Consider the following 25,807-nt stretch of genomic DNA (forward strand, 5'->3'; position numbering starts at 1 on the left):
GGGTTCGCACCCCCTCGGGGAGCGCCGCTGAGGGCTGGGTGCGGCGGGGTCCCGGGGGTCCGGGGCTGGCGGGCCGGAGACCTCACAGCCCGCGGGTCGGGGTCGGGGTCTAGTCGGGGGCAGGTGGGGGGTGGGGGAACTGCGCCGGCGCTGTCCCCTGGGCCCCCAGCCTGGGTCGGATGAGCCAGGCGGGGGAGCAGATGGTCCCATCCCCAGTAAAGAGGCTACCACCGGGGCTAGGGAATGACATTTATTGAAAAAGTAAAAAGTGTCACAATAAAAAATTCACCTGGAGAAAAAGCCAGGCCAGAAGTGTGAGGGGTGGGTTGTGCCCAGGTGCGGGGTCCTGGGCGCCTGCCAGCCCCACCGGTGGGACAGGCCCTGGCACCTGGGGGGCAGGAGCCCCGGAAGGGCAGGCGGGGCTCAGTCCATCTTGGTCCCTTGGAAGAGCTCCACCAGGTCCTTGAAGTCCGGGTCGATGAGGTCAGAGGGCAGGTCCCCGTCATCGTTGGTGGCGTCTCTGTCTGCCCCCAGGGAGATGAGGTACCTGGGGTGCAAACTGGCCGTGAGGATGCGGTCAGGAGGAGCACAGGCTGAGTCCTGAGGGGCATCTTGATTTTGTTTTTGTTTTGTTTTAATTTTTCCAGGAGGGGTGAAGAGGAGGAAACCTGATCCTCCAGAAACAAAGGCTGGAGGGAAGTTTAGTTTGCTCTGGGGAAGGCAGGAGGGCAGGAAGGAGACTCGAGAAGCTCCGAGGGTTCCTAGCCGTACGACCAGGGCCCCCTTCGGGGAGACCACGTCCTGGAGCCCCTGGCCTGACCCTCTCACCTGGCTATGTCGGGATAGCCGTCACTGCAGGCGATGTGCAGGGGTGTCCACCCGGTCTCGTCCCGCTGGTGGATGTCTGCACCGTATTTGACCAGCAGCTTCACGCACTCCAGGTTTCCAGAGAGCACTGCTTCGTGCAGGGCGGCCAGGCCTGCGCAGGACAGGGCGCGAGGGGTCAAGGCCGAGACCTTGCCCTGACACCCCACAGACCCTCCGCTGGTCCGGCAGGCACTCACCTGACGGGTGGATGGTGTCCAGGGCGACTTTCCGAGCCCGGATGAAGCGCCCGACCTGCTCCAAGTCACCCTGGCGGATGTGGTCTAGGAACAGGACGTCATTCGGGAAGCGCACGCTGCGATCCGCCAGCAGCCGCCTGCGCCGCTGCCGGGGGCTGTAGCGGGCATAGCGGCTGGTCCTGCTGGGCATCCTGGGTGCCGTGGAGGGCCCACCTTGTGGGGACCCTGCTTCTCGGGGAAGGGACGTGTCCGGCCCGGGTCACACAACGCATGCAGTCTTTTCCAGTGCCACCCCGCTCCCGTGCTCCCCTGTGACCAGGGCACGTCCCTCTTATATAGGATTCGCAGCGCTATATAAAGCTGCGCAGTCATGCTCATGCCGGGAGGGGCTGAAACAGAGCAGCTCTGGCCCTGCGCTCAGGATCATGTTTAATGGCTCATCTTTCAACCCACCTGTTGCTGTGCCCCGGCCAAAGGGGTCAGGTCCTTCCTGGCCACTGTCGTCTGCTCCACAGCTGGGCCTAGAAGGTGTTTACAGAGGACAGGAGAAGGCACTAGAAGGACAGGACCCATAAGGAAGACAAGTGGGTACCAAGGTCACGGAGAAGACCCAGGCATCTCCCAGAGACCTGGTAACTCCGAAGAAAGGCCGTGATGTCTGGTGAAGGTGGCTGCTTCGACCTCCGGGAAAGCCAGGGGCTGCCCACAGCTGAGGCACAGGGCCCTGAGCATGACAGAGAAGGCCCAGCCCCGTCCGTATCTCCCGGTCACTTGTCACCTTCACCAGGGCCTACACCACTTCGCCCTCCGCCTCACAAATGTCCCAGGTTGGAATCTGAAGAAAGGCCTCCGCTCGCCACAGCCCATCCCACACTTGTTTCCCTTGACCCCCGCCTCTCCCCTGGGTCCAGGCTCCTGCCACTTACTGCCAAGGCCACGCGTGCTCCCACTGAAGGGAACATCGGTCTGCCCTGCAGGATGGACCATCACATCCCTAGGGGGGCGCGCACTCTGGCCGGCCCAGACCCCTGGGAGGGGCTAAGCGGCAGAGGGCTGAGCCGTCGCTCACTGTCTTCACCGCAGCAGCCACGTCTGGAGGTGGCTTCCGCTTCCGTGGGGAGAGGAGCCAGTGGACATGAGCGCGCACGAGTGGGAGCATACCTGTCGGGTCGGGGGCAGCCCCTGCAGCCCGTGAGGTTGGCTGGCTGCATTTGGTAGGGCTGCTGTTGCAAAGGACCAGACTGGGGGCTTAAAACTTTATTTTCTCATGATTCTAGAGGCCAGAAGTCCAAGATCAAGGTGTCAGCATCCTGGGTTCCTTCCAAGGAGAATCTGTTCCGGGCCCACGTCCTGGGGTCTGGAGGTGCTCCTTGGGGTTCTCTCGTTGACGGACATATCCACCCATCTCTGCCCTCACGTTCATGTGGCCTTCTCCCTGTGTGCGTGTCTGTGTCCAAATTTCCTTTTTTTTTTTTTTAAGGTTTTGTTTATTTATTCATGAAAGACAGGCAGAGGGAGAAGCAGGCTCTCCATGGGGAGCCTGACGTGGAACTTGATCCCAGGACCCCAGGATCACACCCTGAGCCGAAGGCAGATGCTCAACCACTGAGCCACCCAGGTGTCCCCAAATTTTCACTTTTTATAAGGACACTAGTCATGGGATCAGGCTCCTTCCTGGTCCAGGAAGAGCTCATCTTGACTGGTCACATCTGTGACAACTGTATTTCCAAATAAGATCATGTACTGAGGAGCTGGGGTCAACACAGGACTGTTGGAGGAGCTTCCCCCATAACGTTGGTGAGATCCCCGTGGGTGGTCTCACCGAAGTCCTGAAGGAGGACAGAACCAAGATTGACCAGCACTTGACCAGTACTCTGCACGGGGGTGGGGCAGGCAGCCTGGTGACCAGCAAGCCTTGCATCACCAGGCTGGTTTTGATCCAACAAAACCAAATCAAATGTATTTAACACCCTCTAGGTGCAAAGCCTTCGGCCGAATGCTGTGCAGCAATGGGGCACCGCCTAGGACAGACTCCCCGCCCTGACAAGGGTTTCCCAGCCAGTCTCAGAGCCTCCACCTGCTGGCGGCCTGGCCCCGCGGGACCCCCCTGCCAGCCCAGGCCCTGCGGGAGCCCTGATACCCGCTGGTACCCAGTGTTCCTGCACTTCGGGGCTCCGAGTATGAGTGTGGTGCCAGGTGATCTTAACTCCTGGTCACTTGGGAGGAGTCGGTGTAGCTGCTGCTGGCTTGTTTACAGGAGGCTGAACTTTCCTTTGATGTGAAGATTGCCTAGTCTGGTGCTGTGGAAAGTTCTGTCTGGCCTCCAAGAACCCTGAGTGAGGCCGCCACGGGTACAGCATTTCCCGAGAGCGACCAGCTTTGGGCTCAACTCAGGCCAGTGCAAACCTGTAGGCAACCCCAGTGATGAAGCCTCTGGCCCATCAGACTGAGGTGAGCCGAGAGCTTGGGCATCGGTAGCTTTGGGGTTTCCATGTGGATCTGAGAAGGGACCGGTGCCCAAAGCCCCGCAGTCACCATAGACTCTCTGGAAAGTACTTTGCTGTGCTTTTTGTTCTGCTGAGGACACAGGATGTCCTCTGAACCAGGGCGCGGCCTGGGGCGTCAGAAGCCGGCTGGGAGCATCCAACCTGAGACCAACCATCTGGCAAAGTGGATCTTTCATGCAGCCACAGGCAGGACCAAACCTAGTGTTTATCCAGCCTTGTCCCTGACACCCAAGTAAACCTGTGAAGTGACGTGGTTTGTGCGACGTTGCCGTTAGGCTCTGCCTTCTAGGGAACTGGAGCAGGCCGAAATATTTAACCCAAAAAGCTTACTTTGGAAAAGGCCGAGAAACACAATTAGTCCTGCTTTGAGTCCCGCAGAAAACGGAGCTGGAGAGCCTGTTAGGAGAACGGGTGCCTGGCCCACTGGTGTCTGTCCCCTGCCGGCAGGCTTGGTGGCCGAGGACCTCGAGGGTCTGGTGCACTTCGGAGGCAGCAGCCTCCAACCACCTGCAGAGAGCAGAAGAGAAGGGAGGAGGAGAGGAAGAGGGAGCTTTGGGATGTCCCGGGCTGCTAAGCCTTGACTGACCACCCTGAGCTGCAAAGTTGCCTGCTAATCCACCAGCCCCGCCAGGTTTTGGACTCCACCCCACAGCCTCCCAGCCAATCCAGGCCCTGGAATGTGCTAATCAGCTGCCTCTGCAAAAGAGGAAAGGTATGGGTGACTCAGTCCCTCTCCCCGGAGCACATGACAGCAGCTCCGGGCAGCGGCACCGGGTCCCAGCTCTGTGCGCAGGGCCTGGCCAGCACCGCTGGGTGCTCAGGGTCACCCATGCCCATCCATGGGGCGGGAGCGCAGGATCCTGATGGCCTTGCTCGGGGCGGGCTTCCTCCCCCGGAGGTTCTGCTCCCCCCCCCCCCCCCCCCCGCCCGTGACCCCTGGGGGAACGGCTCACAGTCTGAAGGGTAGGGCTACCATCCTCTCCCCCAGAAGTGGCCCAGCTCACCTTTCTCTGCCTGCGTGTCGCCTTCCATCAGCAGGACAGAGGCCCAGCGCGCCTAGGCCCCAGAGCGCAGGAGCTGGAGACCAGCCCCAGGACAGGCCGCCCGAGGCCCGGGCTGCTGCGCCGCTGCTGCGCAGGGTCCCGCTCACCTGGGCTGAGGTCTGTGGAGGCCTGGGGCAGGCTGACACAGCAGGGAGGGCCGGGGCAGGACACAGGCTGCGACAGTGAACAGAGTACGCCGGAGAGCCATGTCCATGGCACGTCCTACGGTGGAGTCTCCAGCCAGGCACCGGCACCTCGAAGCCCCCCCGCACACGGGCATCAGCGCCCTGGGCGGGCAGGGCTGGAGATGTTGGGGGACTCGTGCGGTGACAGGCAGGGCTCTGTAGAGACCTAGCTATGTGCGCTGTCCTTGACCCAAGGTGGACTGTATGTCCACATCCGTCCCCCTCCCAGGAGATCACCAGGTGGCCCTCCTGCCCCTGTAGACAAGCTGAGAGCGGCAGATACCAAGACCCGGGGGGTGCTGCTGTCAGGGACAGATGGCTACCCAAGGCCCGCCAGCCCCGTGTGGGGCTCCTCTCCTGCTCTCGAGGGGGACCCACAGGTGCGGCTGGGCAGCAGGGCCCGAGGAGTCAGTCGGGCTCACAAGGCCCATGTGCCCAGGACTGCAGCTAGGCCGGTGGCTTCGTCTGCAGGAAAACCAATTCCGACGGTCCTCAGTGTGAACCAAGGAAGCTGAGGTTTTTTCTTTTTTTTTTTTAGAAATTTTTCCTTTTCAGTTTTTTTTTTTTTTAAGATTTTGTTTATTTATTCATAGAGACACACACACAGAGAGAGAAGCAGGCTCCACACAGGAAGCCCTATGTAGGACTCGATCCCGGGTCTCTAGGATCACACCCCAGGCTGCAGGCGGCACTAAACCACTGTGCCACCGGAGCTGCTCTCCTTTTCAGTTTTAACATTAGCATCCTAACATTTTTTTAATTAAAGATTTTATTTAGGGTAGCCCCCGTGGTTTAGCGCCACCTGCAGCCCGGGGCGTGATCCTGGAGACCCTGGATCGAGTCCCACGTCAGGCTGTCTATATGATGCCTGCTTCTCCCTCTGTGTCCCTGCCTGTCTCATGAATAAATAAAATCGTAAAAAAAAGCAAAACAAAACTGGGTAACTTGCTATTTCAACCCACAATCCTGCTTGTGAAGGCTTCTTGGTGAAGCACGGCAATGCCCTCGACTCACCCACCCTGGAGTGTGTGCCCCGTTTCTTGTTGGACCCCACGATGGCAGGGAGACTGCTCTGGTGCAACAGACCGGGGCCACCTTGGGTCCTGGAGCAGCACGGAGCAGGACACACGTGGCAGCCGGGGGTCCAAGGACAGTGCCAGGACACCCACCCACCCCACCTGACGCGGCCCCGCAGCAGCCCCCAGGGCAGGCAATGCCCTCCACTTGGTGACGACACAGCAAACTACCCGTGACACTCATGTGGCTCCCGTAAGCATGATGCGACCAGGAGAGGCCCAACCCAAGCCCATGCCCCGTGGCCTGGAGAGTTCCTAAGATAGAGACAAGAGGTAGTAAAATTTCAACTTTATTTGGCCAATGTGTTCAATTCTGCTATCGTGGTAGAAATGGCTGAAGAACGGCCTGCACGTGGTTCGGCTCAAGCACCCTCGGCCGTTTCCCAGCCTGGAAATGGAGGGTTCTGGTTCTGCCTGGGGCAGGCCTCAGGCTACCCTGGGAGTCAGAGCACCGGGGAGCCCAGCTTGGGGGGGAAGGGGTGCTGCCCGGGCCCATCTGGGCTCAGCCAGCACCCACCGCCCCTCCAGTCGTTTCTAGAAGGCCCCCCGAGACAGAGATCCAAAGTCTCCATTTAAGCAAACAATGTGAGACCCATGCTCAGTCACGGCAACACCGGCACCAGGTGGGAGGGACCGGTCCAGCCCGGCCCAGCCCCTCCCCACACAGGGGACAGGAGTCTCCAGGGAGGCCCGGCCAGAGTGGAACAGACACCCTGACGTCCAAAAATGTCTCAAAATCCCACAAATGGAATTTTTTAAAGTGAGAGTATAAACCTAACAGGAAGGAGGCTTCACGGGCATGAGATCCCAAGACATTTTAACGAGCACTTTGGACAAAACCATGTACGAAAAAGTACATCACAATTTAAAAAAAAACGGCCCATCAAGATGGGCTGGCCTGGAGATAAATCCCTTTCCAAAAATTGAAAAGCAGAAGGAAGAGACGGGCCTAAGTTTACACGTATGTTAGGATGAAGTGTGGCTTCAGAAAAGTTCCCTGCATTTCCGATCGGTGTTCCCTCGTCCCGGTGAGGGTCCGCGGGCTTCCAGAGGCCGTGCTGCTGGACGTGCAGCCGTGGGGGTCGTGTCTGGGGTGCCCAGGTCTGCACTCTGCCTCACAGCTCATCTCTCACAGTTTTCTGATCGTCCTCCTCCTCCAGGTCAGGCTCCTCTGCTTCTTCCAGATCTTCCAGATCCTGGGGGAGAGGACGCAGGAAAGGAAGTGGAGAAACCCGTCAGGAGGGTGGCACAGCTCGGCCAGCAGCCATGCCCTGCACCCCGACAGGTTGGCCATCAGGACAGAAGCAGCCGACTCTGGTATCTACAAGCGGATGTGTGGAACCCCAGGTTCCAGGGTCTGCAGCTCGGTGACAGCCCACCACGGCTTCAGGGAGCACTGTCTTGGCGGGCCTGCTGCTACTGTGGGCCTCCAGCCCTATGCCAGCCCCCCTGGCCCGGGCACACCCACAGCTGCCCAAGGCCAACATGGACAGGCCTAAGCTGCCGTCTGGTGGGAGACCTCAGCCGATGGGCTGGGGAGAGCATGTGAGCTCCAGTTAGCAGGGAGCCTCACGGGACACGTCTCAGCTGCCATGAGCAAACGCCAGCATTTAAGGACCCCTACATACGGAGTGTCCATCTGGAGATTAGCTCCCCCCAGCCCGGGTACACACGCCTGCCTCCCACGGTGCCCCCGCAGGCCTGCCCCTGGACCACAGGGCGCATCCCCAGACACTGGCTAGGGCCCATCGACCACTGGCTCCTACTCACGTCATCGTCCCCAGCTCCGTCCTGGCCACCACTCTCCAAGAACTTCTTAAAACCGTCTAGTGTCCGCTCACCGTTGTAATCAATGACCTGTGGAGGGGGAGAGGGAGACTTAGGGAGCTGGCCAGCAGCTCCCCCTCCCTGCCTCCCTGCCGGGCCCGCGCGTGGCGCACCGTCCTGTCCGCGCTGGCGGGGAAGAACTTGAGCGTCGGGAAGCTGTGCACTTTCACTGCCTCCACCTCGTTAGCCGTCGAGTCCATCTTGGCGATGACGATGTTTTCGTGGTCCTTGTACGTCTCTCCCAGCTTATCCCAAATGGGAGCCAGCTGTTTGCAGTGGCCACACCACGGCGCGTCTGAAAGAGAACGGCGCTGAGGCCCTGGGCCACCCACCCCCAGTGTGCATGCGCTCCGGCACTCAGACCAGGGAGCTGCAGGCCCCTCACTTACAGAATTCCACAAAGACGTTCTTTTTCTCATCGAAAGCGACCTCCTCAAAGTTCTTCCCGACGAGCACCTTGACGGGCTGCTTGTCCCAATCTTCAGGCAGCTCCTGGCTCATGAGGTGGGGCTGGAGGGCAGGTGGGCCGAGGTCAGGGACGCCGGGCCTCCGCCCCCTGCCCCGAGGACCAGCGCTGCCTGGAAAGGGGTCATGCCCATGCGGCGCCCCGTCCTCGGGACCCTCGGCTCAGGCCCAGGGCCAGCCCCATGCCACGTGCGGCGCCCCCCACCTTGATCTTTCCTTCCAGGAAGCGGTGGCAGAAATCTTCGATCTTCTCTGCCGTAAGCTCGGTCGACTCTGGCTTGTACTTGGTCATCTCCTCCTCCAGGGTGATGAGGCGCACAGCGGGGCACTCCTCCTTCTTGAGGCCAAAGAACTCAAGGATGCGCTGGTTGTCAGTGTGGTCGCTGTCGATGAAGATGAACAGGATCTGGGGGGAGAAATGGCTCGGTGGGTGGGGGGCCGAGGGTGGCCGCCTGCAGTCCTGAAAGCGGGGACGCTGCTGCTACCCTGCCGCTGGAGGCGGGCGCACAGGCTGCTCACCTTCCCCTTGAAGCGCTCGGCCGCCTTCTTGAAGTTGCTCAGTTTGCTGTCGTAGTCAGACACGCTCTTGGGCAGGAACAGCAGGATGTGGGTCTTGATCTCCCCTCCGAAGATCTTCGGGGCCGTCTGTGTCACAAACACAGGTTACTGAGTCTGAGCCACAGACCAAGCCACGAACACAGGATGTTCTCTCAACAGCTATGATGCCGCCACCACACACTCGGCGCCTGGGGATCCCTGGGGCCAGGATCTCTCCTGGGGCGCCACCCCACTCTCAGGGCACAGGACCCACTAGAGAGCTGCACCTGCTCTGTGAACTCGATGACCAGTGGCAGCTGGTTGTGCTTGATGAAGTCCAACAGCTTCTCCTTGCTGATTTCCCCCTCGAAGTTGTTGCGGCCTTCGTCAAACTGTGGATGCAGAGAGGGCCGTGAGCGCCTTGGAGCCCCCAGCCTCCTGTGCCACCCTCCCTGCGACCGGGGCAGCCCGCACCTTCCCGTCTGGGGGGCGGGGGGGGCAATGGGAGCAGAAGCCACTTGCCTCTGTCCACAAAACCAAGCCAGCGGAGGGCTGCAGAGGGCAGCATCCTCCAGGGCACCAGGCAACAGCGACACCAAGGGGAGGACACCAAGGGAATGGTGCGGCCTTTCCTAGGGAGCAGCTGCAAGTTCCTGCTCCCACCCTCCCCTGAGCACACCGTGCCCTTGGATGGAAGCGGAGGGATGGAGGACATCCCGCACGCTGAGGTCGGCCAAGAGACTGGCAGAAACCGAACACTCTTACCACTCAGCTGCAGTTGTCTGGAGAAAAAGGGACTTTCACAAGACTGTTACTTGTGATCATACAATGTTATTTTAGATGAAAGGGATTTAAGTCAGCTCCTCTGCCAAAATGTGGCTGAAATCAGGAGTCGCTTGCTCCAGCGACTGAGCCAGTCAGGTGACCCTGGATGAACAAACTGTTTAAGACACTTCTCTAATTTGTGGCCCAATAAAAATCAATAGGTATAATCAATCCACAACCGCAGAAGCTCTTCGGGATCCCCAACAACATGGAAGAGTTCCAGGAGTCCTGGAGCCCCGAGGGTGGGAGGCCGTGGTTGTTGACCAGAGAGGCCCAAGAGGGGGCCTGCAGCCCCCTCAAGGGGGGCTCTGGAAGGGGCGCACGGAAGCCACCCCCTGCCGCAGATGGGCTGATGCCCTGCCCAGTGAGGGTACTGGTGAGCCTGCCTTCTTCATTCCCTCTGGACTCTCAGATCAGACCCGAGACAAATTACTCTTTTCATCTTAGACGTTTCCCTTTATGCTTCCCTAAAGAAACTTCTAGGGATCCCTGGGTGGCGCAGCGGTTTGGCGCCTGCCTTTGGCCCAGGGCGCGATCCTGGAGACCCGGGATCGAATCCCACATCGGGCTCCCGGTGCATGGAGCCTGCTTCTTCCTCTGCCTATGTCTCTGCCTCTCTCTCTCTCTCTCTGTGACTATCATAAATAAATTAAAAAAAAAAAAAAAAAAAAAGAAACTTCTAGAAGAACAGGTGGCCACTCCCTGCTCCCTCCATTACACGTAGAGCCTGGGATTTAGCTGGTGCACAACAGGGGCTGCTAAGTTAGACCAGATCGAGGCCTAGGCCTCAGCGGGCAAAGCCAAAGCCTTTGTCTTCCCAAACCTGGGACGGAGAAGCCAAGGCCAGGAGGCCAGGCCCACCAGGCGTGCCGCTGCGGTGACCAGAAGCACTAGGCCAGCGCCCGGCCTCCTCCAGAACCGCATCTCCACCCCCACATGTCAGCAGCCTCCCCGATTTCATGCTGGGAGCCCCAGGAACAGAGCTACCCCGTGCACCCGCCTCGAGATGCAACCTTTTAGCAACGCTGCCACCTCACACTACGCTCGCGGTCTGCTGAGTGAAAAGCAGACGACCGGCCCTCATTCGGCCGCAGCAACTAGCTCCACGAGGCCCCAGAGACAAACGAGCCCGAAGGCTTGACACTGCAGGCAGTGGAGACGCTGGCCCCACAGCGCCTCCTGACCTGCCCGCTTCAGAGAAAGAGGCAAACACAGCAAACACCCGACAAAGACACAGGTAAGTGGCCCTCAAACCAGCCGTCCAACCGGCAGTGACCCATGACCCAAGCCTCCATCCTCCCGGCAAGTGGCAGCTGGCCACTCCTGGAGCCCATCTGCCCTGTCCCCTGGGGAGGCACCCGGCCCCGGGCAGACAGGCAGACCCAGCGCACTGTGCGCAACTGGACCTTGGAGGAAGGAACAAGCAAAGGCGTCACGTGGAGAAGACGGGCGGCCCTGCAGGAACCTGGGAGGGGCTGGACCTGAGCCCCCCGCCCCGTGGGGCAACCGCTGACCTGCGCGACACCAAGTCCCCGGTTCTGCCAGGCTCATGCTCCAGGCTGCCCCCGAGCCAGCCCCAGCCCCAGGGGCCCGGCTGTGCCCAGCGCACATGGACAACGGGAAGCAAGCACTCGTCGGTCGGCCCACAGCTGAGCTCCCGCACACGCCGCCTCCATAGACCTTCAAGGACATGGAGCAGCACGGGGCCTGCGTGAAAACTGGTGCCCTGGAACTTCAGGGCGATGGGAAAGCAGTGTGAGGACCCAGCAAGGTGTGCGGCCCTGGCGGCCTCAGAGAAACTTTCCCCCTCCGTCAGCCTCCACCCCAGGACCCAGGACTCTCACCTCCCGCCCCGGCCCCCGGGGCTCCCACGGGCTCCCCTCACTTGGGAACTGGGATCTCCTGGACCCCTGTGTGATAACGATGGGCTAATCTAGCAACTCCGCTGTCTCCGGGGAGTGCTGTGAGGATCAGCGCCTCGGGAAGAGCACGCGGAGTTCCCGGGGAGGGGCAACAGCGGAACAGCCAGGACACCGGAGCAAGCGCCCCCTAGCTGTGGTGTCCCGGGTCCAGGAGTGTGACCAGGAGGCACCCTCGCCCCTCCCAGCAGCCCCGGGCACTGTGCCAGAGGCTGCCCTCACTACACAGCTGCCAGGCCCACACGTGGGGTGCACACACAGGCAGAGACCGGTGCCCCTCGGGACCGTGGGGTGCGCCACCTTTCGGGAGCCCTACACCTGCCGTCTTCTTGCCCTTTCTCCATGCCCAAGACACGCCTCCCGCCCTCGCCTCCGCTGCCTGTGCTGAGCCACATGCTGCTGACCCACAGGGACGACGTGGGGACAGCCGTGCTCCCCAGCAAGGCCGTTCAGTCAGCCCACCTGGCTGCCTGGTGGCTAAAATAAAAATCCAGAAACACGAGGCCCTGTGGTAACACCGTACACGTAAGCCAGGCCACGTCCCAGCAATGGCGCAAGCAACCGAAATGCACCGGTCCCAGACCCGTGCTCGCCACACCGTGGGGCCCGGGCCAGCAGTGGCGAGACTCCAGTCGGTTTCCGGTGAGCCCAAAGGTCATGGAAACAGTAAGGGTCACACAGCAGTGTCGACATCATTGATGCGACATACTTATGACCATGTACTTAAAACTATCGTGATGGCAAACCTTGCTACGTGTCTTATAACATTTTTTTTTTTTTAAAGAAGAACTAAAACAAAAAAAAAAAAAAGAGAGAACTAAGACCCCAGAGTGGCTCTGCTTTCATCAGCCCTGGTGCTGCCACACAAGCCAGAACAAAGGACCCACAGCGCAAAGTCTGAAGGCCACTGTAAGTGGCTCCTCAGGTCTGATGTTGCAAAACAGGTGCTCGATGAGTCCAGCTGGCGGTCCAGCGCCGCCCGGCCAAGGTCCTCGGGCGCTGGGAGCAATAAGGAAAGCAGCCCCTGGCCGCGGCATCTCACCTGGGGCGGGGCTGCGGGGGGGGTGGGGTGGCACTCACCTTCTTGAAGAGGACAACCCCATCCTTGCTCAGCTGGTATTTGGAGAACACGTCGCTGTTGGACGTGATCCCAAAAGGTATGTCATCAATGGCCTCTGCCGCCAACAAGAACTGCTTGGCAAAGTCCGACTCCACGTCCTACAGGGAAGAAGAAGCAGAGGTGGCCAGACACCCAGACGCTGAGGCTCCCTGCCTGGGTCAGCAGCAGGACAGCCCGCTGCCCAGGCCACGGGAAACCAATGACGATGGGGAAGGGTGGTTGTGTGTTGGGGGGGGAAGGCCCGAAATGAAGTTCCAAAGCCTCTACCTTGAAGAAGCCAATGACGGTCACCTCGCTGGACTCCAGCAAGGCCTCTGCGGCGGCCCCATCAGGCAGCGTAGTGGCAGCAGGGCCTGTGCGCTTCTTCAGCCAGTTTACAATGTCCTCAGCTTCTCTGCCAGCTGCACCCAAACACATGCACATTCTACTGAAACCCAGGCCCACCCTCCCTGCCCATCATCCTGAGCTCTCTGCCAAAACCAATGCAGGATATTCTCTTTCCACAGAAGAGCCACCTTGTCTACACACCTGTGCAAATTCTAGGGCTAAAAACGCTTTCTTGAGCACATGAGAAATTGTGACTGAGTTTGAAGCAGGGGAAAGGCAGCGGCTACTGCCAAGCAATAGGGCTACCACTCCTTTTCCCTTTCCAGTCCCTTTACATCTTTTGAATTTCCCGGTCTTTCAAACTCATTAAACACACACTTTCCCCTGGTGGCCTCATTCATCATAAAGATGCAGTGCAACTTTTTAAAAAGGGGAAAAAAAAGGCTGGAAAGTCAGATGAACACCAGCTTTCCCTGTGACAACAGGCTGAGCAACAGCTGGCCTTGGGCATCCAGGCCACTCAGGCAGGTGTCCCTGTCTGTGGCTGCTGTGGCCTACTACATGTGCCTCCCAGACTAGGGAGGGAGCGTGATCATGCACCTGCGTGCCACAGGGCAGACCGAACGAAGCGCTAGGAGCCTGCTCCTCCTGAGACTGAGGCCAGTCACCGGTCCCCTCAGTTTGGCTCGCTGGTCCAACGCGAGAAAGGTTGCGAAAGCTCACACTTAAAAAGGATTCTCCTAAGTGGCAGTTCAAAGCTGAATCATCAGTTACAAGTGGAATTAGGAGTAGCTGTCTTGTTCTCAAAGCTACGTGTCAGCGACGGGATCGTGACAACTCTGCGCTTCCTGTTCCACAAGTGAACGTGGGAACAATGAACAGCAGCCTAAGATGCAGACCAGAGTCACCGCGTCAGGATTGCTGCTCCAGAGCGTTCTGACAGGGAGCTACAGAACCGGTTCTAGAGACAAAAGTTTCTCCTCTCGTCATTACCTATGAGCCACAGCGCAGCCCAGCCCCCAGGAGGCAGCCCCAGAGGCGGCCACGAGGGCTGGGCTCGTGCGGCACCCAGCTGGCCTTGCGTCTGAGCTCGGTGACAGGTGACTGACGCCGGCTGGCACACCTGGGTTAGCTACACCTGTTGCTCTGTGAGGTCCCAGGGGCCCCAGCCCTTCTCTCCTCAGGGTCAATCGTAGGACCAGCCTCAGCTTGCTATCCACCCCAAAAGGCTGCCCTCCTCCACCCAAAGGATTCTGCAGGGATTGGGAATACTCCTCCCGGGAGCCGGAGAGGCTGGACTGGACCGAGGACAGGGCCCCTCCTGCCCCTCAGGTACCCTGCGCGGCCTGCAGGCACTTAGGGGCAGTGTGGCGGCCACACCTGTGTACTCCCTGGGAGCAGCCGTGTCTCCGTTTTTGAAGAACTTGATCGTGGGGTAGCCACGGACCCCGTACTGCTGGGCCAGATCAGACTCTTCGGTGGCATCGACCTTTGCCAGCCTGATCTCCGAACCTTCTGCCTTCAGTGTCCCGGCGGCTTTGGCGTACTCGGGGGCCAGAGCCTTGCAGTGGCCGCACCAAGGGGCGTCTGGAAGAGCAAGCGGGGTGCTAGGAAGCAGCACTGACCAAGTTCCACCGCTCCCCTCACCTTCTTGTGCGCACTTCCTTCCATAAAAACCTTATCTACTCGCCAAGATAACCCCCTGTGAACGCGCGGGGCTGAGCTGATAGCTCGATGCTCTTAGGCAATATCGGGACAGAGGCCACGAACGACAGCGCCACACCAACCCCCGCCCCCCGCGCCCCGTCACAGCACGGGACAAACTCCGGGGGACCCTCCGAGCACCTGCAGGCGGCAAGGGCAGGGGCCCCTGCGCTGGCCCGGGGAGCACAGGACTAGGAGGCCGGCGCCGCGGCACCTGCACACGTAGCGAGACCCGGTCGTGCGTGTGCGGGGCGGGTGTGCACGCGGCCTGACGCCGCTGTGGCTCCGGTGCTCGGGGCGCCGGGCAGGGCCGCCGCTCAGCCGACCGGGGCGGCGCTGGGCTCTAGGTTTCCGCCCGGGCCGGGCTGGTGATGCTGGCGGGCGGCACGGGGCCGGCGGTGCGCTGGGCTGGGTCCCCGGGGCAGGAGGGGCGCCCCCGGGACTGACAGCGGCTCGCGGGGCAGCGTCGGCGCGCGGCCCGTGCATCCGCGGGCGGGGAGCGCCGGCAGCCCTGGGGGCCCCGCCCCGCCCCGGCCCCGCGCCCCCGCGCCCCCGCGCCCCCAGGCCCGGCCCGGCCGGCGGCACTCACAGAACTCCACCAGCAGGTACTTGTGCGCCGCCAGCGCCTCCTCGAAGTTGCCCTTGTGCAGCACCAGGACGTGGTCCTCCTCCTCCGGGGCGGCGGCGCCCGCGCGCGTGAGCGCGGCCAGGGCCAGGCAGAGCAGAGCGCGGCGCAGCATGTCGGCAGCGGGCGCGGCGCTTCGGTTGGCGCCGCCGGGACAGCGAGGCCACGAGAGCGCGCGCCGCCCGCCCCGCCCCTATAAGCCCGGCCGCCGCCGCGCGCGCGCCCGCCCGCTCCCGCGCCCGATTGGCTGGCGGGCTCCGGGGCCCGCCTCCGAGGCGCTCGGATTGGCTGCCCGCCCTGGCCCCGACCCCGGATTCGGAATCGCCGTGGCCGCTGCCCTCGGCCTCGCCCGGGATTGGCCGAGGAGCTCGCGCTCGCAGTCTTCCCGGGCTCCTCATTGGCTCCCGGGGGAGAACTTTCTCTTCCTCGACTTGTGACTGGTGGCTTTCTCCCTCGGCTTCCGCGGGTGTGGACTGGCTGCTACCTTCGGCGGCCGGAGCTGCGCGGCTCCTGATTGGCCTAGAGAGGCGCGCACGCCCCGCGCGATCCTTCGTCGAACGTGGCAGTGGGGCGGAGTTCCCGGCTTAGGGGCGGGGCTGCGCCTGCGCCTCTGAAACCCCTCGTGTTGCATTCTGATTGGACGGCTTGCCCGTAACTGACTCCGTTCCCCCCGCACACATCCGCTCGGCGAGCCGGAAGCTGGGGCAACGCAACTTCCGGTGCGCGTGAGGTTCGGGCGGTGCCTGCGGAGGCCGCGGACAGGGGGGCGGGGGGCAGGCCGATGCCGAGCGGGGTCAGCAAGAGGGGCCGGGGGGGGGGGGGGCCGGCCCCCCTGCGGGCTCGGAAGCGGGGACGTGCTCCCGGGGCCTCGGGGCAGCGGCCCGAGCGCCGCCAGTGTCCGGCCGGCGGGAGGCCCCGCGCTTGCAGCCGCTCCCCCGACCCCGCCGGCCGCGAGGCTACGGAGCACCGGCCGGGACTCGGAGGCAGGACGGGGATCCCCGAGATGCGTGTGTGGACACGTATCGGTAGTTTGCATGCATTGGGTTAACTGAAAATACTCCATTTTAGCCGTGTGGTTTTTTTTTTCTTTTTAAACTAGGTTCTAGGAAACTAAAAATGACAAAGTAACGTGCAAAGCGTGGCTCACGTTGTTTTCGTTGGCCCCGCGCTAGACCAGTCAGCTGGCCCCCCCGTCCCAGCAGCCCGCCCCGCCCCCGCTCTCTGAACGGGCCGTTTTCTTCTCCAGGAAACCTTCCTCTTCGTTTAATTGGCTTCCTCTCTTACGAAAGGGCCACCACCACTGGTTTGAGGACTAATCATCAATTTAATAACTTGGCAGGAAGGAGAGAAACGCCCACGCTCAATGTACACGTTGGCTGTCCTAACGTCCTCATTTCACAAACGGTCAGACACAGGAAAAAAGGTGCCTTTATACCCTCCAGAGTTCGCATTTTGTTGCTGCCTTGGCTCGTGAGGCCGTGCTCTCTCACCTCCTGTTGGGGCTCCCTCCACTCAGCGAGTTCCTGAAGGTCAAGACCAGGTTCTCCGTGTCTTGCCCCCCGTGCCACTAGAGCAAGGGTCAGCAGAGGGGGTGCACCTGCCCGGATCCCTGTGTCGTCTGAGCTGGGGCTTTGCTGGGGCTTCGGGCGCAAGGGCTATGCACACGTGTCTGGCAGCTGCCGCTCAGCCCAGCTTCAGTGGGGCCCTGGCCCTGCAGCTCAAGGGATGAATGACAGCTCTTCGTAACTAATGGCAAGCAAAGTCCCCTTTGCTTTTTCCAACGGGTGGCAGTTGCTTCATGGCTGCTGCCGTGTCTTCCGACGTTTTTGTGATTACCATAACCCTTATTGTGTAGACCACAATTTTGGGTCTGATATAAGCAATATTTGTACCTTGTCTGGATTTCAGAGGCACTCATAAAGACCAGTGTTTAGATGGCTGCATGTTGCGGCTTTGTTTTTTCCTGCTCTTGGGGACAGAGCAAAGAGATTTAAGATACCATGATGTTGGTTGATGAGTATGTGATGGTTTGGTGCAGCTTCACCCTGGAGCATACTGTCTGACAAAAAATGAGAACTTTGGGATTGAGGGGAGAACAAACCAGACAAGGGTCTAGCTGCGGCCGTGACCGAGCCTTCTGGTAGCTGAGTCTGTGCTTCCATGTAGCCAAGGGCAGCTGACACACCTTGATGCAGGTGATGACAGTGCAGCCCAGGTGGCAAGGCCAAGTCATGTCCTGTGAAGAGCAAAGACTAAGCAGGGCTCTGGCCTGGACAGGGCACAGTGTTTGGTATCTTGGCTGCACTGTGTGCTTCTCAGGGTGCCTGCGCCTCTTGAATTGGCTTTGTGTCAACCTGTGCAAGAGCAGCAATGTTGGGGTCCTCCAAGTTGGAAGGAGGCCTGATTTGGGGAAGGCCCGAGATCCCCAGTTTCTGTGGGGTTGGTCTCGGAACACAGGCAGGTTCACTGAACACCTCTGCAGGCCTCGGCTTGGAGGGGAGGCCTGGTATGGATCTCCTTCCAAGGGTCCCCTCACGTATCTTCCAGAAGCAGCTCCAGAGAGAGGCCTTGAGGCTGTTCACCCTGTACCCGGGGCCCTGCACTGGAATGTGCCCTTGTGACAGTGGCTCTGGCACCTCTCAGGACCAGCACAGCAGCTCCAGGGCATCCTCCAGGTGTCTCTCCTTCTCTGAGAAGCTGCCCATTAAATCTCATTTGAAGTACTGACTGACATTTTGATAAATACTATTCTCAAAAATAAGAGTTCTCAGAGTAAAGCTCCCTCCCAGTCTGTGACAGGGTAGGTTTCGAGGGAGTCACCAGCAGGCTCATGGCAGCCAGGAAGTGCTCGCTGGCCACGTGTAGCCAAGGGGTCGAGGGGTCGGCTCCTGACTGTAGGGTCCCAGTGGGGCAGGACCGCACAGCCAGCACAGCCAGCCCAGTGTGCACTCTGGGACACAGTGAGGAGTGTGGCCTGGGGGCAGGAGGGGGTCCTGAGGTTGGAGTGGAACAGTGCTGGGCATGGAGATTGTACTAAGTCACAGGAATGAGTCGGTCCCATCAGAGGTCCTGACCTGGCATCCACTGGCACTTCCTCAAGGAAGAGAGGCCCATCTGGGAGTTGATGAGGGGGCAGCTTGGGGATTCCTGGGGGACACGGGCGGAGGACGGGAGGAGAGAGGACCACAGGCCCTGGCTCCCAGGTTCTGTGTGGAGCCAGGAGGAAAATCAGGTTAGACTTGGGACCCAAGAGACACGTCATATAAGTCCTGCGGGAACCACCCGACATCGCCCTTCACCCGGGGCGGAGCCGGCACAAAGTCCTCGCTGTTGGCAGGGAGCCTGCACAACGGGGCAGGTAGGGTCCCAGTTCACGTGTCAGGGGCTCAGAGGGCCGGCGGGGAGAGCAGTGCTGACCGCGCAGGGCCGCCCTGGGCCTCCCAGGAAGCAGCCTGGGAAAGATGGGGCAGCGGGAGGCGGGCTCGGGAGGCAGGCTCCAGCAGGCTCCAGCGCTGGGCTGGGGGCGGGCCCGCTCTTTGCCCGCTGCGGCTGCTGCCACTAAGCAGGCAGTGCCACCCGCATGAGTCAGCCAGCAGGGGGCCCCGGCGAGGACCTGGGTTACCAGGCTGCCCCAGCCCCCGCTGCAGGAGCGGAGGGGCAGGCCTCGCGGCCTAGGAGGGCAGCTTCCCAGCCCCCAGTCGGCACACCCTAAGCCACTTCAGGCCACGGAGAGAGGTTTCACAGCGGGCTCATGTGCCTCTCCCCATCCCGGGCCTGCGCAGTTGCTGGTGCCCTTGGGTGGTCTAGGAGGAGGCAGGTCACCCTGCCCCCACGGCCCTGCGGAGGGGTTTCCCCCCTTGCGGCTCCTGCACCTCTAAACAGTGAGGGTCCCCTAGTCTCCTCCCATCAACCCCACTCCACCCATTCTGCCTCGGCTGCTCCCTGCTGCACCCACTTCCCTCCAGCCTCCTGCCCCAGCTGCAGGGATCCTCCAGTCCCCCTCCCTCTCGCGCAGGCTTCCGGGATCCAGCCAGGTTCCCCTTCTTTGGGGTTGGGGGACTCCCTCCGCATAGCCTGTTCTCCAGACCCCCCAGACAGGCCTGCTGCACACCTGCACCTCCCCCTCCCCACTGGCCCAGAACCCCTGCAACACAGGCCCTTTGGGGAGACTCCAGGCTTCCACCTGCCATGAAGCACTGGCCACACGAAACTGGCATGAAAGCCGGGCAGCCCGGGTGGAGCAGTGGTTTGGTTTGGCTCAGGGCATGATCCTGGAGTCCTGGGATCGAGTCCCGTATCCGGCTCCCTGCACGGAGCCTACTTCTCCCTCTGCCTGTCTCTCTCTCATAAATGGGTAAAAATCTTTAAAAAGAAAAAAAGAAACTGGTACGAAAGCCTTCCTTCTCCTTCAACGGCCATAGGGGCAGTGGCTACCGCCTAGGGAAGAGCCAGCACTTCCCTGTGGGTCCTTGCTGCCCCCCCCCACCCCCGCCCCAGAGACAAGCAGCAGACACCCTGGCTCCTTTGGGGGAGTTTATTTCCCGGTCAGAAAAGGAGAAGCAGGGTCAGGCTCCTGAACATCCTAGGCCCAGGCCTAACAAGGGAGGCAAGGGGAGGGAGGCACAGGGGAGGGCTCCGACTGTGCGGCTTGGTCCCGCAGCTGTCCTGGCTGGGTCCGGGGATGGCCTGCCGGGGATGGTGGCACCGAGCCTGGGGGGCAGAGGTGGCAGGCCAGGGGGCCCAGAGGACGGCACATATGGAGGCAATAAATACTGACCGACCAGGCACACGACACCAGGCCGGCAGGCCCGGGTGGGACAAGTAAGGCTCGGCCGCTGGCTCTGTCCGGCGAGGGCTGTGTGCTGGGGCCCCGGGCTCCTGCACCACCCCCTGGGACAGAGAAGGCAGAGGCGTGAGGACACCTGGCCTCCCACATGGGAATGGAGGCAACTTCAGTTTTGGCAATTTGGCTTTCCCCAAGCCCCTGGAGCCACCCCCACTGCCCTGGCCAGGGGAGGGGGCTGGCTAGGCCCTGGCGGGCAGGGGAGCAGCAGCAGCACATCCCACACACCTCCCCGGGCCACGGGGATTGCGGAGGGGGCAAGGACCGGGGGAGACCACATGCTCATGCAGACACGGGGGGGGGTTAGAGGTTAGTGACGGCCCCCACAGCACACGTTCCACATGTTAAGGCATCATGGTTAGACGGTTACGGACAGCGATGGATGAACTGACCGGGGACAGGTGAAAGCAGGAGGGTGGCTGGCCCCCAAAAGGCCTTGAATCATGCACCCCACCCCACCCCCACCCCGGAAGAAGAGAAAGAACAGGATTCAGGGCTACTGCGAAGGCCCACAGGGACCCGAGCACCCCCACGAGATTCCCTCGGAAAAGCCAGGGCCTCAGGTCAGGTGAGGACAGGTGGGGGAACATGAAGGGGTACGGAAGGGGAGGTGGGGGCCTGGCCTGGAGGCTCCCTCCCCCCTCCCCCCCCAGCACAGGCAGAAGCAGCAAGGCGAGACCACCGAGGAGGCTGGGGCCTGCGGGGTGGGGCCGGGAGGGATGGGAAGGGTAGGCCAGGGAGAGCAGACCCGTCAGCACTTTGGTAAGGGGTTGGGATGGGGTGGGGGCAGTAGGGGTGGGGCGTGTCAGACAGGTCCGTCTGTCTGTCCGAAGGCCTGCCCGCCTCCCAGGCCAGGGCTCAGTCCTTCCATTCCTTTTTGATGGTAAGGTTCCACTCCCAGGACAGGTGGTCAGTCTTGTCGTCGTCTGTGAAGCGGGACTTGATGTTGTAGCTGCCGCGAGCCAACATACCCTTGGGTGCCTCCTCCATGGGGGTCAGAAACTCGTACTCCTCTGCCCGAGGCCCGTAGCTCCCCACCATGTAGTCGGTCTTGTCAACTGTGTGCAGGAGACACACTGGTCACCGGTGCTCCCGATCCCACCAGGGCTAAGGGCACACACCACCATCTTCCTCTCCCTCCTGGTCCCAGAGCCCTGGGCGGCCACCTCCACCCTGCCCCCTCCCACAGGCCACCTAAGTGGTGCCACGCCATCTCGGGGGCAGGGCCAACCCCCGACTCACTCTTGACGCCTTTCCTGTACGTGTGCTGGATGTACTTCATGCCCGACACAATCTCCCGGTTCACCTGCAGGGGGAGAACCCAGGCAGAGCTCGGTGGGGCCCTCCAGGCCCGACACCTCCCAGCTCCTCCCACAGCCTCTGCCTTACTTGGAAAGAGATCTTTATCCGGTACTCCACGCCCTCCTTCAGCACAAAGGACTGCTTCTTGAAGCTCTCCAGGTCCCCTGTGCCCAAGAATATTGCACTAAAAGGCTCAGCTGCAGGAAGCTGCCCACCTCAGCATCTCCCATCTGCAGCGCCTGGCGCTCCTTCGGCCCCCACCCTGACCCCACCCGCCGCCCAGGTCCCTCCAAAGCCAGAGCCTGCAGACTTCCTGGTTGCGCTTCTCGCGCCCCCCACAAGGGGGCACCCGCGTTCCGAGAACTAGTTTCAGCGGAAACAGCAGGGTGGCAGGCGGGAGGACCTCAGTGATGCCACTCACCTGTCAGGTCCAGCTCCAGGGGGCCCGGGGCTGTGCTACACACCAGGGTCAGGCGGGTCACAACAACATTGGGGACGTTGGGGTCTGCGGAGGGAGAGTGGGTTGGAGTGCCTCCCCACCTCCCACTTGCTGGAGGCTGGGGGGTGGGGCTGGCGGCTGAAACCCAGAAGTGACAAGCATCCCTTTTGGTGCTGCCTCAGCCCACTTACCAGCAGACACGGCTACGCGGCCCAACAGGGCCTCCTTGTACTTGCGCAGGCTCTCGTCATCCTTGTCCAGCTCCTGGATCTCCTGGATGCTCTTCTGGGCAGGGGGCTTGTAGTTGACAGAGTGCTCATCCTCCTCGTTCTCAGCTGCGATCTGCGCGAGCTGCTCAGCTGTGGGCTCTTGCTCAGCCATGCTCACTCCTAGCTGGTCTGGGACACCTGTGGGCAGGGACAGGGCTGTGTCAGCCTGAAGGGACGCACATCTCCCTCTCCTGCCTCTCAGCAAGCCCCCCCGCTGGTGCAGGTGCGCTGTACTGAAGGGCCCTCTGCAGGTAACCTGGCCCCTTGTCTGGGCACAAGGGGATGTAAGCCTTCGGGAGGAAAGCAACTGCAGACTCAGCTTCACCCCCCAAACAGGCTCCTAAGGCCCAGAGAGGGCCACACTCCTTGCCCTGCCCACCTCGGGGACCTGCTGGAAACTGGGACAGAGCACCCAGAACCAAGTGGGGCCTGCAACCCGCTCCTTGAAAAGACCAGGCATCCCTCTCCCAAGCCTGGGGGAGAAGACAGCACTCCCAGCCCCGACAGGGAGGGGGTCACCTCTGAAGTCCTGAGATTCTTCTGCAGCTGCCCAGACTCTCTCCCCAAGCGACACCTCCTCCTGGGTCTCCCTGACCAAACACACTCCCTGGGCCCGGTTCTAACAGGGAAGCAAGTCCCCACAGCGCAGCTCTGGTGACCCGGCCAGCCCGAGTCCCACAGGTGGGTCCCGGCCCCTCACCAGGAGCCCTAAGTACCCGCCAACCTCTTCTCCAACGGCCAGGGTACGTGAGCCACGATTTGGGAAGCGCGGCAGTGCCCACATGGTCTCAAGATCCTCCTCCGGGATCCTGGCCCCGGGCGGCTCGGACAGCGTGCCCCGGGACACGGAAGCCCGCTCGGGTCCTCCGGGCGGCGCGGGAGGTGGGCCGGGGCCCTGGCCCCCTAGACCTCGGCCTGCCCGTCCCCACGGACCGGCGGGCCGCCTGGGGTCGCCTGGGGCGGCCCGAGCCCCACAAAGGGCCGCCGCCGGCGGGGTGGGGCCAGCCGCTGTTCCAGGCCTCCCGGCCGCTTCCTCTGGAATTCCTCTAGAAGGCTCACGCCCTGACGCCACCCAAGTGTGGCCGCGGGGGACAGGATCCTCCGAGAGCGATGGCCGCGGCCCACACTTCCTTCCGCAGCGCTCCGCAATCTGGGCGGGCGGGCGCGCCGCGCGGGGAGGGGTGCTCGGGACCACGCCGCCGTGAGGGCGCCGCGCCCGCCATCCCCGGGGAGGGGGCGCCGGCCGGTCTGCCGGCGAGCAGCGGCGCGGACGGGGGCGCCGCGGGACACGGGCGGTGGCCCCCGAGGAGGCCCGCGCCCACCCCGGCGAGCGGCGCGAACAAAGGCGCGGCACCCCCGGCCCCGCGGCGCCCGCCCTCCCGGTCCCGCCCCGCCCCGCCTCGCCCTGCCCGCCGCCGCCGCCGCCGCCGCCGCCGCTCACCGGAGGCTCGACCGCGCCGCTCTCGCGCTCCCTCCCGCACGGAATGACGAACGTCGCCGCCCCGCCCGCGCGCGCCCGGCCGGCCACTTCCGGGGTCACGCGACTTCCGCTCGCGCCGGGCGGACGGCGGAGGGCGGACGGCGCATGCGCGCGCACGGGCCGCCGGGAGCGCGCCGCCGCCATCTTGTGGAGCCGGCCTCCGTGGGCGCGTCCGCGGGGGCGGGGCCGGGGCCGCGCGCGGGGCGCCGGGTGCTCTCCGGTGCGGGGCGTCCCCGGGTCCCGGCGCGGCGGAGGGGGGTCCGGCCCCGAGGCGCTCCTCGCAGCCTAATCCGGAAGCTCCCGGTGCGGCCGGCCCGGTCGCTTCCGCCCGCCCTTCCCCGAGGCCGGCAGGTGTCCGAATGAGCCGCGCGCGCCGCCGAGCCCCGGCAGGTGCCGCCCCCCCCCGCGCCCCGCCCTCGGCCCGGCGCTCGGCCCCGCGCGGCACCTGTGCGGAGGGAACTGAAGGCAAGCTACGAACCTGGCTACCGGTTTGGAGATATTTTTTAGTACCGGGGGAATATGTGCAGATTTTGCGTGACGTAGGAGCCGCGCGCCGGCTGTGTGTGCAGAGCCTCGGCTGTGTGTGCAGAGCCTCGTGGTGAGCGCCTCGGTGTGCTGCTCTCCCGCTTCCCCTGTGCAAGCCCGCACCCGGCCCGCCGCCCTACACGCCCAGCGGCTGGGAGAGGAAAAGGTCGGCTTGCAGATCACCCAAGTGCTTTTGAAAAACAAAACAAAAAGTAAAAAAAAACAGCTGTAGGAAAATTCAAACACATTTTATACGTAATCTATTACAGTGTAAAAACGTTCCCATGGTATTTAGCAGCTTGACACAGCAGTTCTACGGCTGAGATCAGGGAGCTGCTTGGCAGGCGGCCCTGGCTCCTGGTCTGTGAGGTCGCAGGCCAGCCGCCAGCCAGAGCCCCGGTCCCTAGGCTCTTGCAGATGCTATGAACAGGAGTCTGGTTCCTCCTGCGCTGGAGGACTCAGTGCCACCTGGCACTCCCAACCTCTCCAGAGGGCTGCCCACAGCAAGGTAGCTGACTTGTCCCAGGTGAGGCCTCAGAGGCGGACAGATGGACCATGGACAGAGGACAAGAGCCGGGAAACACCAAGCACTGGAGGCGAAGCTGCACTGGCTCTTAGAAGCTGAATCTCAGAAGCAAGGTCCCTGGTGCTCTGCTCACACAGACCTGCCCCAGGACAGTGTAGGAGGGGCCACGGGGTGAGAAGACGGGCCGGCCAGGCCGTCGGGCCCTGTCTTGCAGGTGCCCCACCACATGCACCAAAGTCCAAAGAAGGGTACTGTGAACCCGGTGGGCTTGGCAGCTAGCTTCAGCAGTTAGCAGCCTGCGGCCTTTCTTCCACCTGTGCCCTCCCTCCTCCCCCACACACAGCAGGTTTGAAGCAAACCTCAGAGGTGACGGCGACCATAAATCTTCTAGCATGTGTTTATTTCAGAGGAAGGGGATCCCTTCTGGCCACCGCACCCTTATCCACCTGTTGCAGGATCTACCGCCGGGTAAGGAACAGCTCAGTGGACTGGCTCGGAGCAGCAACCTGCAGCTGCCTCTGCTGTTCTGTGGGCTGCGCGAGCATAGCCGGAGCTCTCCTGCCGTTGCCGTCAGGTCAGGTCCATGCTGGAGCCCCCCCCCCACTCCGGGCCAGCGCTCAGCCGAGGCTGCCAGCCCCAGGCCCTTCCACACAACTCCTGTGGGGTTTTGGCAGCTGGATTCCAAGGGCAGGTGTTCTGAGAGGCCTGCTCACAAGTCTCGGTGGGAACCCACTGGTCAGTGCCAGAAACCAAACTTTGGCAGCTTTTCACTAGTCAAGCCCAAGACATGAGTCCTCCTGGGTGAAGGGCAGGACATTAGATTCCACCTCTTTCAAGGAAGAAAAGCAATCACCGTGTGGCCTCCTGATCCAACCAAATGACTCGCATTCCTCTCCTATAAACATGTGGCCTCCCAAGACCCCCAGAAGTCTCATCCCCTTTTGACTTCAGCTCAGGTGCAGGGGAGAGTGGCGCTGGGGTGCGGCTTCTCTTAATCTGAAAATTGAGGCCCAAGAACCGGAAGCCCTGCCCCACATCACCAGATAAACCATCCCATCTCCCTCCCTGACCTACACAATCTGGGAGTGTGATATAAAATGGTGTTGGTTTTGCACTAAGTTTTGGGTAATTTCTTATAAAGCAACTGACACTGGAACACCAACCAGGAAAAAGAACAACAGTCCTAAACATCATTAAAG

The 25,807-nt window shown here is 62.0% G+C and overlaps 3 protein-coding genes and 1 long non-coding RNA gene across 7 annotated transcripts; 1 reads left to right on the forward strand and 3 right to left on the reverse strand.

Moving 5' to 3' along the window:
• Positions 1-237: 237 nt before the first annotated feature.
• On the reverse strand, positions 238-2,988 carry PPP1R27 (protein phosphatase 1 regulatory subunit 27). Of its 2 annotated transcripts, none has more exons than XM_077854624.1 (3): positions 1,065-2,988; positions 829-979; positions 238-559 (listed from the first exon to the last, which is right to left on the reverse strand). In XM_077854624.1, exons 1-3 carry the CDS (start codon positions 1,252-1,254, stop codon positions 424-426), a joined length of 477 nt encoding a protein of 158 aa, XP_077710750.1. In that variant the 5' UTR covers positions 1,255-2,988; the 3' UTR covers positions 238-423. The 2 variants fall into 2 exon arrangements, with proteins under 2 accessions (XP_077710750.1, XP_077710751.1); XM_077854625.1 differs by having other exon boundaries at positions 238-547; positions 1,065-2,710.
• Positions 2,989-6,149: 3,161 nt separating this feature from the next.
• P4HB (prolyl 4-hydroxylase subunit beta) lies at positions 6,150-15,388 on the reverse strand. Its single transcript, XM_077854626.1, has 11 exons — positions 15,189-15,388; positions 14,276-14,482; positions 12,836-12,969; positions 12,529-12,666; positions 8,992-9,096; positions 8,687-8,812; positions 8,373-8,573; positions 8,092-8,212; positions 7,816-7,997; positions 7,646-7,732; positions 6,150-7,071 (listed from the first exon to the last, which is right to left on the reverse strand). Exons 1-11 carry the CDS (start codon positions 15,337-15,339, stop codon positions 6,991-6,993), a joined length of 1,533 nt encoding a protein of 510 aa, XP_077710752.1. The 5' UTR covers positions 15,340-15,388; the 3' UTR covers positions 6,150-6,990.
• LOC144287190 (uncharacterized) lies at positions 15,388-17,225 on the forward strand. Its single transcript, XR_013355057.1, has 2 exons — positions 15,388-15,943; positions 16,471-17,225. It is a non-coding gene; the product is annotated as an uncharacterized LOC144287190 (long non-coding RNA).
• Positions 17,226-20,833: 3,608 nt separating this feature from the next.
• On the reverse strand, positions 20,834-23,672 carry ARHGDIA (Rho GDP dissociation inhibitor alpha). Of its 3 annotated transcripts, none has more exons than XM_077854627.1 (6): positions 23,519-23,672; positions 22,000-22,215; positions 21,791-21,874; positions 21,457-21,533; positions 21,310-21,373; positions 20,834-21,125 (listed from the first exon to the last, which is right to left on the reverse strand). In XM_077854627.1, the coding sequence occupies exons 2-6, from the start codon at positions 22,187-22,189 to the stop codon at positions 20,926-20,928; spliced, it is 615 nt and encodes a 204-aa protein (XP_077710753.1). In that variant the 5' UTR covers positions 22,190-22,215; positions 23,519-23,672; the 3' UTR covers positions 20,834-20,925. The 3 variants fall into 3 exon arrangements, with proteins under 3 accessions (XP_077710753.1, XP_077710755.1, XP_077710754.1); XM_077854629.1 differs by lacking the exon at positions 23,519-23,672 and adding an exon at positions 22,802-22,955; XM_077854628.1 differs by lacking the exon at positions 23,519-23,672 and adding an exon at positions 22,778-22,936.
• Positions 23,673-25,807: the final 2,135 nt, after the last annotated feature.

Source organism: Canis aureus, chromosome 16, assembly GCF_053574225.1.
Source record: "Canis aureus isolate CA01 chromosome 16, VMU_Caureus_v.1.0, whole genome shotgun sequence".
Taxonomy (NCBI): Eukaryota; Metazoa; Chordata; class Mammalia; order Carnivora; family Canidae; genus Canis; species Canis aureus.

Bases quoted from the DNA above. Each gene is read 5' to 3' on its own strand.
- ARHGDIA (XM_077854627.1), bottom strand. From the start codon at position 22,189: ATGGCTGAGCAAGAGCCCACAGCTGAGCAGCTCGCGCAGATCGCAGCT. The intron at 21,534-21,790 runs GTGAGTGGCATC...TCTTGGGCACAG, and splicing joins CCTGGAGCTGGACCTGACAG to GGGACCTGGAGAGCTTCAAG. The intron at 21,126-21,309 runs GTGAGTCGGGGG...TCCTGCACACAG, and splicing joins GTACAGGAAAGGCGTCAAGA to TTGACAAGACCGACTACATG.
- P4HB (XM_077854626.1), bottom strand. From the start codon at position 15,339: ATGCTGCGCCGCGCTCTGCTCTGCCTGGCCCTGGCCGCGCTCACGCGC. The intron at 14,483-15,188 runs GTGAGTGCCGCC...TTGCTCTTCCAG, and splicing joins GTACCTGCTGGTGGAGTTCT to ACGCCCCTTGGTGCGGCCAC. The intron at 12,970-14,275 runs GTGTGGCCGCCA...GTTTGGGTGCAG, and splicing joins TGCTCCCAGGGAGTACACAG to CTGGCAGAGAAGCTGAGGAC.
- PPP1R27 (XM_077854624.1), bottom strand. From the start codon at position 1,254: ATGCCCAGCAGGACCAGCCGCTATGCCCGCTACAGCCCCCGGCAGCGG. The intron at 980-1,064 runs GTGAGTGCCTGC...TGTCCTGCGCAG, and splicing joins GGACACCATCCACCCGTCAG to GCCTGGCCGCCCTGCACGAA. The intron at 560-828 runs GTGAGAGGGTCA...CCTCACGGCCAG, and splicing joins GGCTATCCCGACATAGCCAG to TTTGCACCCCAGGTACCTCA.